This window comes from Maylandia zebra, linkage group LG23 (genome assembly GCF_041146795.1).
Source record: "Maylandia zebra isolate NMK-2024a linkage group LG23, Mzebra_GT3a, whole genome shotgun sequence".
Classification (NCBI taxonomy): domain Eukaryota; kingdom Metazoa; phylum Chordata; class Actinopteri; order Cichliformes; family Cichlidae; genus Maylandia; species Maylandia zebra.
Window position 1 is genome coordinate 40248698 of NC_135188.1, and position 15426 is coordinate 40264123.

The following is a 15426-nucleotide window of genomic DNA, read 5'->3' on the forward strand; positions in this document are numbered from 1 at the left end:
GGGGAGGGGAAAAAAAAAAACAAAGGCATTTTTTGATGACACACAAAAAACCACGATCCAACAAAAAACACACACGACACAGTTGTGCATAAAGATTTATTATTTTGTTGAAAATAAGTGTTTCTGACATTGAACCACTAACATATCCGATGTGACTAAAGATAGATGAGCTACACACTGACACTGATGTTCACTTCGTACATTGTAACAAGGCATTTGTATCATCTGTAAGGTGTCTGCAGAGTGTTGGTACATTTTATCGACTGACTGACTGACTGATTGATTACCGTCTCTTTGGGTGCGATTGATTGTACTCACTTGAGAGTGTGACAGTACAACTTCGTGCTCACGTCATCCACAGTTATTATCTGTGACATGAATGGGACATGAATCCCCCCCTAAAGGTGCGGCCTTTTTTGTTTGTTTGTTTGTTTCAAACACATTCGTTCATCCTGTCATTCATTTATTGTTAAGGTGGGCCCTGCTTCCAAATGCACCTTCCAGTAACGACTCCTTCACAGTGGTGTTAACTTATCTCTCCGGGTACTCGGTGAATGGCCGTTGCACTGGCAAAAAAACCAAAAAAGTGCAAAATAGAACAACAAGCAGAAGAAAAACAGGACAGATAGAACTGCTGAGCACGCCGAGCCGTCCTCCCATGGACCTATGGCTGCTTTCCCAAAAGCATTTAGCACTGTGGTCCTCTTTGTTGATGGCTTTTAAGATGGTTTTTGGCACCGCGCTGCCTTTGGGAAAACCCCGGGAATTCACTCTGGAATAATCAGCAAAAACCGTGATAGTAGCAGGAAGGTCGTGTGTTTTTGTTTTTTGTTTTATTTTAAGAGGGGGAAAAAATTCCCTCTGTGTTGGAGAAGTAGTGAATGTCAAAACTGAATTCCCCTTAACCTGCTTTCTCTGCAACTTCCTACATTTCCCAGAATCCTCTAGGAAGCAGCTAAGAATAGTGACACCAAAAGTGGGGGTTTGCTTCCTTTAACCCTGCCCCCTCTCCAATCTTCAAGTTTGTCTAACATGAATACATTTGGACTCTAATTTCTACTCCTCTCCAATCCATCCACCAATCACTCCTGCTCCACCTCCCCTCCGACATTCAGCTACTGTATGCTACAGGCGGGGCAGCAGGCCTCTCTCCGGTCCGGCAGAGGGCAGAAGTCCATCTGCCTGACGATCTCCGCGAAAAGCTCATCCACCATGGTCTTGCTCTTGGCCGACGTCTCCATGAAGGGGCAGCCCCAATCCTCAGCCAGCGCCTGGCCCTCGCTGGGGGACACCTCCCTCTCATCCTCCAGGTCCACCTTGTTGCCCACCAGAACCACCGGTACCTGCTGGTACCTGCAAATTAAGAGAGAAAGTGACATCAGTGGAATTGCGCTGCCTTCGCCACCCCGCTGGGTGTCTTTTGGTACCGACTACAGGAACTTCTTAATTCCTACGGGACGAAGAAAGAGAGGGAAAGAGCCATAAATGTGGCTGCTTTTGTGTGTGTGAGTGTGTGTGCATTGTTGGCCTACATACTGTATTTGCTCAATGCTGAAACAATAAGGGGTTTGAAACAATGCACAATAGAGAGGAGAGGAATAAACCCAGCTACACTCAGCTTGAGCTTCCCAGGAGACTCCTGCCGCTCAGCGGGCATCCGGTACCAACAGGAGGTTCTATCAGAAAACCGCCATCATGAAAAAACCCAACTGATGGTCCATTTATTGCTGAATACATTACATATGTGTTTGCATGGTGCGCAAGCTGCATATTTTAATGGATTCCAATTCTTGTTTAAAAATCGTTAGCTCTGCACTTTGCACTTGCACCATTTCCATCGTGCACTGAGCACGTCTTAAGGATCAAAAGCTTTCTCCCCCAACGCGTGGGGCTGACAAGCCCAGTCCTCTTCCCCTCTGAGCCATCGATACGAGGAAACCAGGCTGGGGAGAGTAATGGAATAAGTTATTGAATAATTGAATAAAGCTAATGTGCTGCTCTCACATGGGAGAGACATGAACACTGGGGCACTGGAAACAACTATTTTCTACTTCATATTCATCTTTGGCTATATTTGATGCTTGTTACTGCTGTAAAAACTCCAAGGCTTAGCATGAATTTATAAAGAGCTGTGTACATTACTTCTGGCTTTGAGAAGAGGCTGACATCTGTAATTTGGTAAGTAACTCCTTAAAAGTGCACTTTGCTCAAATCACACACACACACTTCTTCAAAACAGCACTGCCTTCATTCAGTGGGGACAGACAGACAGTGGGTCTATGATCAATATTTCATATTTTGTGAAATGGCCTGTGAAGAGGCCGAAGGAGAGCTCAAAGGAGAATGAACTGGACTAATATTCATCAGCATGAAGCAGAACTGCCAACAAACGCTCATTTTGCTGTGTAACTGTTGCTGGATCTCTAAAAAGCAACTACACTCACTGGCCATTTTACCTATTAGCTGCTTTTTAATGCAAATGTCTACACAGACAATTGCATGGCAGAAACTTGACGCATTTAGGCACGCAGACTTCGTCAAGACTACCCGAGCATCAGGATGGCAAAAAAAGGTTATTTAAATGAGACTGGTGGTGACAGACCATCTGGTCTGAGTATTCCAGAAACTGCTGATCTGCTGGGATTTTACTACAGGATGGTCTGAAAAAAGAGAAAATATCAGCAGTTTTCTGGGCGAAAATGTTTTGTTGATGTCAGAGGTCGGAAGAAAATGGCCAGATTGCTTTGAATTGATAGGACAGTGACAGCAACAGTGACTCAAATAACCAGTCACTGCAACCAAGCTATGCAGAAGAGCATGGGTTACAGCAGCAGAAGGCCACACTGGGTGGTCTTCTGGTGGTCTTGGCACACTTTGGGCCCTTTAGTACCTCGTTTATTCTGTACCACAGAGAATCTTTGGGAAAAAGGGAGTCCAACTCAGTAATAGCAGGGTCTACAGAGCATTTGCTAATTGGCTCGTAATAATTATTGGTTGCAGTTCCTCAAATGGCCACTTGACGATTCCTAGGTGCACTGCCGCTTCACTGAACCAGACCTCTGTGCTGTTTTTCTGAATGCAATCATCCCGTTATTGCACAACATGTCTCTACTCCATTTTCCACAGTGTATGGACGCAGCTTGCTAGAGTTGATGTCAATGTGACCATCTTTTAAATACAGTGACTTATCGCAGTTTTCCAAAGGTGGCAAACTGTTAGCACACTAGTTGCTACTTCACAAACAGACACTTATATTATACTTACATGAAGCGGGACCCCACTTTATTCAAGCAAAAGATATTGCATTTCAGTTAGATGCCTTTCATGTTTCCCGCGATTAAATAACTACACAATATCAATTAAAGTGGGTGTATATTCTCACAACAGGTAATAGCATAGACTACCTAATAGCCTTGGCCATCAGTCATTCCTAAGTGCTTTCCCAGCCTGCCTTATTGATCTGCTGGCACTATTGAGAAATAGGCTCTTATCTACAAATTGGTGGCCCGCTGCCACGCTGCTCAGCTGGGAGAAGAGCTGAGCAGCGTGGAAAAGAGCTGGCAAACGTTTCAGCGAGCTTACAGGGGCCAGAGAGCTGCAGGAAATGAATGCAGGCAGCAGGGCGGAGGACACTTATGGACCTGCTCGAGTGTCATTCAGCAAAGGGTTCTGAGCTCGACCTGTATCTGCACCTCGTTTTGGATCTCAGAAGCTTCTCCAAAGAGCATTTCTTTTGTCTTAATTGCCTATGAAGACGCTTCAAACTGTCAGACAGACGAAACTCATTCCACACAGCCGAAGACTTCCTTCCCTGCAGCCTGACATTTTCCCTAACAACAGCCACACTGTACAACACAAACGCACGCACGCACACACATGCAAAACAACAGCTGACCTCAGCAGGACAACCATCTCGCATGGCCCGTGTGTTTGGAAAGCTGGAATCTAAAGGGTGTGAAGTGTGAACAAGGAGAGTACCGTGGAGACAAACACAATCTGACAGCCTTGCAGGAGAAACTCTATATATATCTACAAAGACACAGGGAGAGCCAGATTCTCCGGGGTGGGGCGGGGAGTTTGCACGGCGACTGTTTATTGCAGCATCGAACTACAAGCCCCTCCTCATCAGATGAGGGGGGAGCAGCTCAGCGCACCGTGGAGAAAAGTTGTCCCACAGGGATCTATAGGCCGCTATCACTCCTTATTGACTAATATCTCAGGAGGTGTTGGAGTGAGAAGCTTAATGTCTTTATCTCAAGCATGACTCTTCACTATAGCTATGTGCTAACTGTGCTCGCTTTATTGAAGTGTTCATTTGCTTTTTTAGTTGATTGATATGACATAAAACAATGAATATCTCTGTTTCCACGTGATGCAGTGTAACTCGGTCATGGGTCCTTCTACCTTTGGGGAAGACCTGACTTAATTTAATCTACAAGTTCTACTAAATCCTTTAGATTAGGATTTGGATGATTAATAACAGGTAGAACAACTCTCTTTGACGACTGCTAGGGTATAAACCTAATTTCTCTTTTCTGAACGTTGTCATTCTGGCTGCTTACAGAACAAAATGATTGGGTGCGTGTCAGACGTTAGTGAGGGTGATCGGTAGGGATGGGTACCGGTTCTGACATAAACGGTAGTAACCAGACCGAAAAGCAGCGCACATTTCGGTGCTTTATTTCGGTGCTTTTTTTTCCTGAGCTGTGATACACTTTAGATTCTAGCCAATCATTTTACGTTTCCGAGGATAGTAGGCGGGGCCAGGTACGTGCGTTCTTTTAGAGCAGAGCTACAGATTAAAAATGCCCAAGGCGAAGCGGTCAAAAGTCTGGCTGCACTTCACAGCAAAATATGCAAACTCAGCAGCCTGCAACAAGTGCTTTAAGCTGATACTGTGATACTGTCAAAGGAGGTAACACCTCAAATCCGATGAAACACCTGGCGATGCATAGCGTTTTTTTTAAAAGCCGAGAAATGCGCCGTATTTGATAGCTTGCTGCGAGACCTCACACCGAGCACATCTACTGAGGGTGTGGTGCCTGTTATCGGACCCGGAGTTAGCAACATCCCCCAAAAACCCGAAGAGTAGAGTCCTGGCCCCTAGCCCTGCCAGTGTAGCAGAAATGATGAGGATGATGATGCAGCAGCAGCAGCCGTTCTTCTCTGCGTGAGTAGCTTAATGTTGTTTGTGTGTAATTTACGTTGAATAGGCTAACCACGTTATTACATTAATGCATGTAAGGTGAACTAGCAAACACCATCATAGTTACATGCGGCTGTCTTCTTGTTTGATGGCAGATGCTCCCTTCACCCTGGCCAAAAAGGCTAAAATGACCAAAGAAAAAGTGGAAAACAGTTAAACATGAGAGGTTTTTGGACAAAGTTTGTGTTTTTTCCATTGTTTAAGCACTGCTTCCAGCCAAGAGTGATACCATATATGCCACATAGCTGCTAACATTGTTATTTTTTTTACAAAAAAAACAGCTGAACATGAGAGGTTTTTGGACCAATATTGTGTTCTCCATTCTTTACGCACCGGTTTGAGCACCGTTTAAGCACCGGCACCGTTTCAAAAGTACCGGTTTGGCACCGGTATCGGATAAAACCTAAACAATACCCATCCCCAGTGATTGGCTTACTGAGGTTATATACTGATATATAGTGAGGTCACAAAAAACGACATTACGGGTACGGCTGAGGTCGTCAAATGTCGTTTTTACGGGAGGAAAAAGGTTAAATACTGTTTTTAAAATACATATTTTGTGCTTTTATTTTGAAATTTTATTTTGAAATCTTTTGAAAGCAGCTATAAAAACCCGTCCTTTAGCCTTTTTCAGTTCACTGTAATGACCCAAAACCCCCATATAAGTATAAAAGACCAGTTTCCCAGTTAAAGGCAACTGTTCTTTTTTATTTCAAAAGAGGAAATTCTTATTTATTTTTTTATTCTGTACATATTTTTAGTTATTTTAATTGAAATGTATCTTATTATGTTTACTTGGATGCATAACTTTGCACTAGTTTAAGGTTTAATATGTCGAGAGCATCAGTGAGGATTGTTTTGTATAATGCCTTGTGTTTACACACAGCAGCACTTTGAGCTAAAAAGTGAAAGTCCGTCTATATCTCTGATGATCTGCGTACTATCAGTTTTTATGACCCTCTTTGAGGAATGGCACCCTTCATGCTCTAAGCACTGTCGTCTTGGAGCATGAAGTGTTTGAATCCAGTCCGGGACTTTTTGCATGTTCTGCGAGGGTCCTCTCCATGTACTGTGGCTTCCTCCAACAGTCCAAAGACATGCACAGTGTGGTTAACTGGTGATTCTAAATTGCATGTATGTGTGAAAGTGAGTGTGAATGGTCATCTGCCTCCATGTGATAGCCCAGAGACAGACCTGTCCAGGTAGTACCCCGATGGCATTGATAGGGTCCAGCCCCCCACCACCACCACGACCCTGTATTGGATAAGCAGAAGAACACGGATGCATGGATCTGTGACAGTTATTCCAGTTATCATGATACAGAATGTCCTCATGACTATTGGAGCCTTAACGGTATGTTTACCAGTGTTATGTTCTTCCTGAAGTGTTATTTTCCCGGCTGTATAAATATAAATCAGGAGAAACTAACAAACGCTTCTGACTCGTTCCTTTTACAGCACTTGGACACTACCTAGTATGGGGATTATCTGCACAGTTGGAACGTGTTGGGATTGGTTGGCTGAACTATACAGTTGTATAAATGTGCAGATTTTAGATTTATAAACAGAGCGTGAGAAACAATGCTAGAAATATAAAGTGGCTTAAGATAGCTTAAAAAACTATACCGATTTATTTTTTTTTAAAGTCTGTATTGATGTCTAAAATATTGCAGCATCCCTATGATGCACGTATAAGCCTGAAATAAAAGTTAGACACAAATGACTTAATGCCATTCACCTCTGCAGGCTGTTATTTCAGCTGCTGGCAAAGAGGCAAACACAAAACACACCCACCCACCCACACAGAGAATCAGCGTTTATTCCTCACATAAAAAAGATGGCCTCCACATTTTCCATTTAGCCTCGGGGTACAACAGACTTGTTAAGGCTACCTGCTGTGCTAAATAGCTTCAGTGACCTCACTTACCTTTTGTTTTCGTTTGTTTTGTTTTTTTACAGGGCCCACAGCAAAAAACACTCATACAAATTACAAAAGAACAGTCAGACATCGCCTACACGAAGCCCTCCAACCCTGCAGCCATCTCTTTGCTCTCTGGGTCTGCTGTTAATTACCAGTTGTAGCAGCAGCAGCGCTGTGTGACAGCCAGCCACGTATCTACATGTAGAACTGGATAGAGAAATCACACAGCCTATAGTGCCCACACTATGTGAACTCCCAAAGGGTGTGTTACTGCTGGAGAACAAAGCTTTGGTATCTAATAATTCTGTAATGCCTCGGTATCATGGAGGAAAAACCGCAAACATTCCTGTGATACACAGGCAAAGAGAGGGGTCTGCACAGCAGATGGAGAAGGTGTTATTTTAAAGATGAAACCCCAAGCTTCATTTCCACCTTTAATGGTGCAACAAAGCTCCCCTGACAATCTTCTTCTCTGTTCAGATAGAAAGACATTAAAAAAGGATGTGAGTTCACGTGGCCAGTGCTGCTTTGTGCTATTATACCTGCTGTTCTGGGCACCTAAATGACAACAAGACTCCCAAAGAGAGAGATAAGCTACTGCAGGAAAGGCTGTTAATAAACCTATTATTAAAAATATTCCAGTTTCTTCCTTCATTGTGAGTGTTGAGCCTGAAAGCAGTATCTCAGTCAAGCAGCTAAAAAGAAGCCAAATGGAAAAGACTGATCTGCACTTCCTCTTTTGGTCACATGAGGCTGATCCAAAAATAAGTCCCCAAAGACCTCGATGTTCCTCCACAAACATGGGGCAGTGGGCTGAAATGTTTCTGAGTGGACCTGTGATTAGTAAGAAGTTCATTTAATTGGCAGTTTTATATATAATGCAATAAAGACTCTTTGCAGGTTCTCGGTCATCCAGGTCATGATAGTTTTAAGACTTCAGCTCAGTTTTGGTTTCTTACCCCTCCCAAGTGCACACCTGAGGCTGTCTTTATGCTATTTACCTTAGCAATATGCTGGGTGTCCGTGTCTATTTACTCTAGAGGAGGCTGTGAAACTTTGTGCAATTATTCAGAAAGGAGTTGATGAATTGGTAAAGCTCACTTCTGTCCCATGACAGCTATATCGAGGTTGAGTTGTTGAGGGACTTTTCTGCCAGTAAGCATTATTGCTGCAGTAAAGCTCTTTTAGCTGCTGTTAGCCCCTGTTAGCTGCTGTTTTGTCACTGTTACCTGTGACCTACCTACTTAGTGAAACTTCTTTGAATTGGATCGAACACTGTTGGATAATAAATAAATAACAAATAAACTTTCATACAATGTATATGGTGTGTACAACTATAATGCTTATCAGAGAGAATGTCTGATTTTTAAGAGACTTGAGCCTAACATTACCTGGCATGATGTTAGCTTAGAACCAGCTGCTGTTGCTTAGCCAGCTCGTGGTCAGCTGTCGCATGGCTAAAGTAATTGCAACAATATATAAATAATTAAATAAGCATATTTAAGCATGTTTTCATGTGTTAAAGCTCTGACTTCAGTTCAGGATATGAGGCAGAATGGCAATGTCCATTTAACATGACAGGGCAACATGGCACCTTCCACAAACTTGCTTGCACTTGCTTGAATGTATTTTTGTAATTGTGAATGTAATCCCAGCTTTCTCTGCATAGTAAGGAATCAATTATAGCACGCTATAGGAGTTAGCATGACCTGTCACCTGATATGTGTATTACAAAAGGCACAAAAAGCAAACAAAACAGGCCTCCTCTTATTCACAGCCCTGTTCAATAGCACTCCTAGTGGTCTAATAACACTACAGGGTGCCTTTAACATTAGCTGTGCTCATGCTATTTGTACAAGTCAATTTAATACATCTTGAATGGCTGCATTAAACCCATCAATGCTACAAAGCTCTGACTGTTTTTCCCACTTGGGAAGCTGGCATCAATATGTGCAACATTAGAATGATTTAAAACACTTCAATAACTGCAACATAAGAATGCAAACTGATATAATCCATCCATCCATCCATCCAATTCTATTATCCAGTTGAGTGCCAATGCAAGTTGGACTATGCTGCAGTTAGTATCTATAAACAGAGACTTGCAGGAGCTGTAGGTGAGGAACTAGAAGTTTTTGGTAGCAGGTTTCTGGTTTATATTTACAGCCTGAATAATATTGACCAATCACAAGCTTAATGAACAAAGATTGGCACACACGACAGGGAGCTTCGGCCTGGATACCAGCTGGCTCCACGGGAAGCCCCGTATCACTGGGTGCTATCCCAAGAGATCGCGTCATCACATGATGTTTTCCTTCAGTGACACTGAAATGCATATGCCTTGCAGACTTTGTTTTTTTCACTCTGTAAACATTCCCTTAGGAAGTAGAATGACATCACTGTTTACCGGGTTCATAGCTGTGGCTCAAGTGATATTCATCTAAATATAGGAAGGTCCAGATACACATCAAGACAAAGAATCTTTTGTAACCCTGAGGGATTAAAAGATAAACCGGAATGAATGCGAGATGATTCACAAGCAAGGAATTGTAATTTGCTGCACAAATGGTGTTCACTTTAGACTTTCCTGATGATGTTTGCTTTTTTTTTATTGTACTACACTCACCTCTGGGCAAACTGGGCTTCACTTTAAAGGCTGGGAATGACCAGCCTTTAAAGTGGCTGGTCATTCCCATTCCATGGTTCTACCTTGACTGGATCAAGGTAGAACCATGTGTTTTCAGATCCCCTGAATGAGATAAATGGTGGCACATGATGGAAACACTTAAGCAAGCATAGTGCAGCAAATATGTTAAGTCTATAAGACCAAGCACTTTACTGGTGGCTATCCTCAGAGAGCTGGCTACTTAAACATTTCTCTCCTCACTTATGGGCGATGCTAAAAGCCTAAGGAAAAAAAGTGGCTTTGTACCTACACCAAAGTGCCCCCTGGGAAACGTAGTTTTGGTCTCTCCACCCTATTCCCACTCAGTGGTGCGTGCTGCTCACCTCCTGCTATTAGACACAGCATCAGTGCAGCGTGAAAACGCAGCTCCAACACTTTGAACGTGCTTCCTCCTCCTGTGCCGATTAAACTATAAACCTTAACATGCAAGCGAGGAGATCATTAGATTGCGAGGAGGGCTACGCCCAGATGTTGTTATCACAGATAGCGACTTAAACGGGGGTTTATGTGGTTAGACTAAGACCGTGCTGGAGCGTTCAGGGGGGTAAAGCTTATCTGCCGTGGTGTTTGTTAACCTAAATACGCACAGAAAATTGTTCACATATGTGAAGAAAAGCTGCTATACATCAAGTGTCTTTGTATTTAATGTATTTCCTGCTTCTCTTCACCTCTTCTTTAAGTCAACACTGTAATGTTGATGTATATGTGGCGCCAAAGTCGTGTCAGATGGTGACCACATGTCAACTTCAAATGTGCTCATCTGAACACATTTAAACAGATTTTATCATTTATAGTGTGGTTCAAAAACTAAATTAGCTGTTTACCCCTAACTATTAGCATTTCTGTTCCCCCTTTTTTAGCTAACCTTACACTTAGCAATTCATCATGTTTAGTGACCACTTTCTGCATTGTGTTTAGCAAACAAACTATTTAGACTGTATACTTTTAGCAAAGCTTTAAAAGTGTAATTCACACTTTAAGATATAATTTGAACTTCTAGCTCATGATTTCAGCTAGCTATTTTGATGTGTTAAGCTAACAGTTTCGACTGTTAAGCCATCCCTCTTATTTGAATACTTTTGACATTTTACCATAGGTTGTTTCCAGCAGCCAGACGTTCTTATAATATTTTAAAAGAAGCAATATTTCTCCAGTCTTTCTATATTTTCTTTGAGCTATGGTAGCTTTTTCACTAGTTTTCAGTCCATTCGTGTACCTGACTGCTTTTGTTAAGCCACTTCACATTGACCTATGAATCATTCATGCATTAAAAAGGCACATAATTTTTCTTCATTTCTTTAGTGGAATCTACAAAAAATGCTAAAGATAACACAGGTGGAAAGACAGAAAATAACATTTTTATACCAATAAGGTGATTCCCAAAGAGCTATTAACTGAAAATGGTTGGCATATTTCAGTATGGTGTTCAGTGTGTCCTTAAAAATTGTGAAGAAACTGGACAAGTGGAGAACAAAAGAAGTAGCAGCCTAAAAAAAAATCTCCACTGACGCCTGATCAGAAATGGTTTCGGTGGGAGGATGTATGTTTAGAAGCCATTCTTACGGAGGGGAAACGTGGAGAAAATGCTGATTTATCCTTTTCCGCTTATTCTTGTCAGGGTCGTGGGGGGCTGGAGCCTATCCCAGCTGTCTTAGGGCGAGAGGCAGGGTACACCCTGGATGGGTCACCAGTCTGTCCCAGGTCGAACACATAGAGACAGACAACCATTCGCACTCACATTCACACCTATGGACAATTTAGAGTTACCAATTAACCTAATCCAAATTACACAAGAACTGGAATGAAAATCAGTGGCAGTTTGAAAACTCGAAAAGTTTGCATTCAAATCAGTGTCAACATATACAGTGAATATCAAGAGAGAGATACAAAATTGAGCGTGTACAGCTATTTGTAAAACACAGGGGGCTTTGTCATGGTTTGCTCTGCACTCAGCCAGTGGTGTTAGAGATATTGTCTGGACACAGAAAAGAATAGAGCAAAATGCAGCCAACTTCCAAAGAAAGAGCTTTGAATGTCCTTCAAGAAGCCTGGAGAACTATTCCTGAAGAACTGTAAAGACTCGGTTTTTGCCTAATATACTATACTTCCATGTATATTAGCACGTTTCAATAAATCGCTGCACCTATTTCCCATTTTCTACCAAAATATAGAGAAATGAGGGTTGGCTTAAGACTTTTGCGTAGTACTATATTCTAAATGTTAGTATTTCAACCTCTAGCTAGCCACACTTTTAGCTAATCACGTTTCACTTAACAGAATTTACAAGTTTTTTTGATTATACTTTTAGCTAACTATTTCAGAATATTAGGCTAACAGTTTTAGCTGCTTAAGCAGAATTTTGGCAAGAAATTCTGCAACAGAGGTCATAATATTAGCTCACAATTTTAGCTATTAGCCACTTTTTAGTTTAGTGAGATATTTTTTAATGGTTACCCTGTGTTGTCCATTAATTTTAGTAAACTGTTAACTATGACATTACATTCGGGTTTTCTTTAGGTTGGGTAGTTGATCTGTCATACAACGAGTGGACTATGAGACTATGGATTCACGCCTCCTTAACCAAACAGCATATCTCACTTCTTGTCCATGCTTGGCACATGGAAAGCCTTGCATAAGCATTCTGGTTTATATGACTGCCTAATGGAGGCCCGATGTCTTCTTGGCTTTCAACCCAACACAATCCCATTAAGTTCTGGTGAGTGGGCACATACTATATCTCTGTGTGAGGCTCGTTGTTACTGCTGCTGGCTCAGCAACAAGTTTGGGAGGAGGGAGGCTGTTTTTCTAAAGACAGCTAATGGAGAGCAGGAGCCGATTGTGACGGACACCTTAACGAGATCAAGTAAACAACCGAGTAGATCTTGCTAGTACTTCTACTTTTGTCACAGACTGTGACTGACCACCGTTTCTAGCCTCACTGACCATTCAAGTTCACACAGCATTCACACCTAAGACCAATTTTAAGCAGCTATTTACAATCATGCATGTCATTAAGAGTGTGAGAGGAAGCCAGGTACAGCGAGGCACAGGGAGAACATGCAAACACTTAATTTTTGTGTAATAATGTCTCTGCACAAAACTCAACAACAATATTATGTTTTCAAGTCTACTTAAGGGTGTTTTACTTATCTGCGGCTTTGCACATACAGTAACAAGGCCCACTTCAAAGCCAGAGCAGTGTGAAATACAAGCATGAAATATTTATAGGTATACACTTGAGGACGGCGATGGCTGCTGCAGTGTGGGCAGCCGCTTTGGGTGCTGGGGCACTTTTTTATCCATCATTACTATTAAATTAATATAAAGGAGTCCCCCCGCCCCACCCCCACGCATTCGCCATCACTGTGCATCGTCAGCTGTGACGCTCTCGAGCTTCCACTCGGCCTGTGACGTCCACACCACAAGAGAAGCACCGAGTTCACTCCTGGGAGGCAGATGGAAAGCGCCGCAGCAATACTCTACTGGTGAAATTATAAAAGTCACAACACTCATGTTCAACAAGCAGAGAAGGGGGCGATATTAAGTGTAATGAAAGGATTTTTTTCTTTTCTCTTTATGATGATAATGAAGTGCATACACCCCCCCCCCCCTTGCCCCCAATGATGATGCTCATGTAAGACCACTGCATGAGTCAGAGCTCCTATCTCACTTTGGTTTCCGTCTGCATGTCTTCTTCGCTGATTTAAAGTGGGGCACTGTTAGTGGGGATTTTTGTTGCCCTAACATAACTACACCTAACACTCCCCCATCTTCACTGAACATCCATGAAAAGTAGCATCAATCGCTCATCTGTCAGCTGCTGGCATCAAAACAACAACAGCTATAAAACGTTTTTCTATTGAAGAAGTCATAATGATGCGCTTTTGTTGGGAATAAAACAAAGAAAAATACGTTTCACTCCAGTTGCACCCTGGAGTCACAGGCTCACACATTTACACAAGACTCTGAGCCAAAAAAAAAAAAGAAATTCCAATGTGTCACTACCGAAAAGGATAGACCACAGCCTTTCTCCCACTCTCTCTCACTCCCAGGCTGTGAGATGAGCTCAGGGGATGTGTTGAGTAATGGACTGAGCTGATCAAAGCCGTGCAGAGTTAGTCATGTGTGAGAGACGCAGAGAATATCAAACCCTGGGAGAGTTCAGCGGGTTGATGTGTGACAGGTGAGCCGCAGCTGGGCTCTTATGAAGAACATATGAGCGGGATGCAGCTTCTCACGAAGGACTGGAGGAGAGCGTGGGGGTGAGAGAGGAAGAGGAGAGAAGACATGGAGAGGATGGCAGTTTTGTGATGTTTCTCAGCCTCCGTTTAAAATGAAAAAAAAACAACAACAACAAAACAAAACACTGATTTGTACGTGTGTGTGTGTGTGTGGGGGGGGGGTTCATTACATTTATAGAGGCCCTGGAGGGGCTCCATGGGGTACTCCAAGCATGTTTACTGTTAAATGTGACTGTTTTATTTATTTGAATCAAGGTGTAAATATTTATTATCATATCCTTAACATTCCTTCACCGACACAGACAACTTCCGGGGTCCTTATTGCCCCAATATGGCTATTTAAGGCCCATAAGACGGGTTTTTTTGCTGCCTTTTGTCTGTGGCATCAGAGCATTTATTTAGAATTACAATGAATTACAGCAAACTGGAAAGCCTCTCACCTTTTCACCCTGATGATCTGATCTCTCATGGGTTTGATGTCCTGAAAACTTTGCTGGTTGACCAGGCTGTAGACCAGGATGAAGCCCTGGCCGTTTCTGATGTAAAGGTCTCTCATTGAGGCGAACTGCTCGGTGCCGGCCGTGTCGAGGATCTCCAGCACCGACGGAGAGGAATCCACCTCGATCTCCTTCCTGTAGAAATCTTCAATGGTCGGGTCGTACTTTTCTATAAATGTCCCGGTGACAAACTGGACCGTCAGCGCGGACTTCCCCACCCCGCCGCTGCCGAGCACCACCACCTTATACTCCCGCATAGCGCTCCCGCGGAGTTAAATCCGGCATGCAGAGAATAAAGTGATCAGCAGCGGATCAAAGAAACGCATGCCCGTGCACAGCAGCCCAGACTCACGCTACAGGCATGACACAGCCTCCGGTAAACGAGATGCTCTTGCAGTTATAGGCGGCCGAATGATGCTGGAGCATTTAGCCCTGAGATGCACAGCCACACTGCCTTCTACTGAAATATTCCCACGCTATCTTGAAGGGACACCATTCCGGAGGCATCCATAATGCAATAAGGCGTCGGTGCAGTTAAAATAAGATCGGCTATTATTAGAAACAACTAGACGGCGCATCTTTTTATGTGCCGACAAAATAAAAGGCTAACACTACATTTCCCCTGCACAGTGGGGTACAGTGGAGTTAAAGGCGAAGAGCACTCTTTGGCTTATAGAAGACAACAGTGCTGGGAATCCACGCCTCTGGTGTGCTTCATCCACTGGATGCTACTATTTCCTGGAAGATATGGAGGGAGATTAGTGCCACATGGCAACAGGGAGCAGAGCACAGATGTGATGGAAAAGAAATAAGAGAGGCTGCTGTGACATAATTGTTTTTGACCTCGTTTTAAACGGAAATATAAGCTAATCTGTA

The 15426-nt window shown here is 42.9% G+C and overlaps 1 protein-coding gene across 1 annotated transcript; it reads right to left on the reverse strand.

The window, feature by feature from the left end:
• Nucleotides 1-82: 82 nt before the first annotated feature.
• Nucleotides 83-15270, reverse strand: LOC101474407 (ras-related protein Rap-2a). Its single transcript, XM_004552636.4, has 2 exons — nt 14494-15270; nt 83-1353 (listed from the first exon to the last, which is right to left on the reverse strand). Exons 1-2 carry the CDS (start codon nt 14805-14807, stop codon nt 1116-1118), a joined length of 552 nt encoding a protein of 183 aa, XP_004552693.1. The 5' UTR covers nt 14808-15270; the 3' UTR covers nt 83-1115.
• Nucleotides 15271-15426: the final 156 nt, after the last annotated feature.

What these genes read in the sequence shown, in the direction of transcription:
- LOC101474407 (XM_004552636.4), bottom strand. Translation starts at nt 14,807, where the DNA reads ATGCGGGAGTATAAGGTGGTGGTGCTCGGCAGCGGCGGGGTGGGGAAG. An exon ending in CAGATCATCAGGGTGAAAAG is followed by an intron (nt 1,354 to 14,493) that starts GTGAGAGGCTTT and finishes CTTAATTTGCAG; the next exon opens with GTACCAGCAGGTACCGGTGG.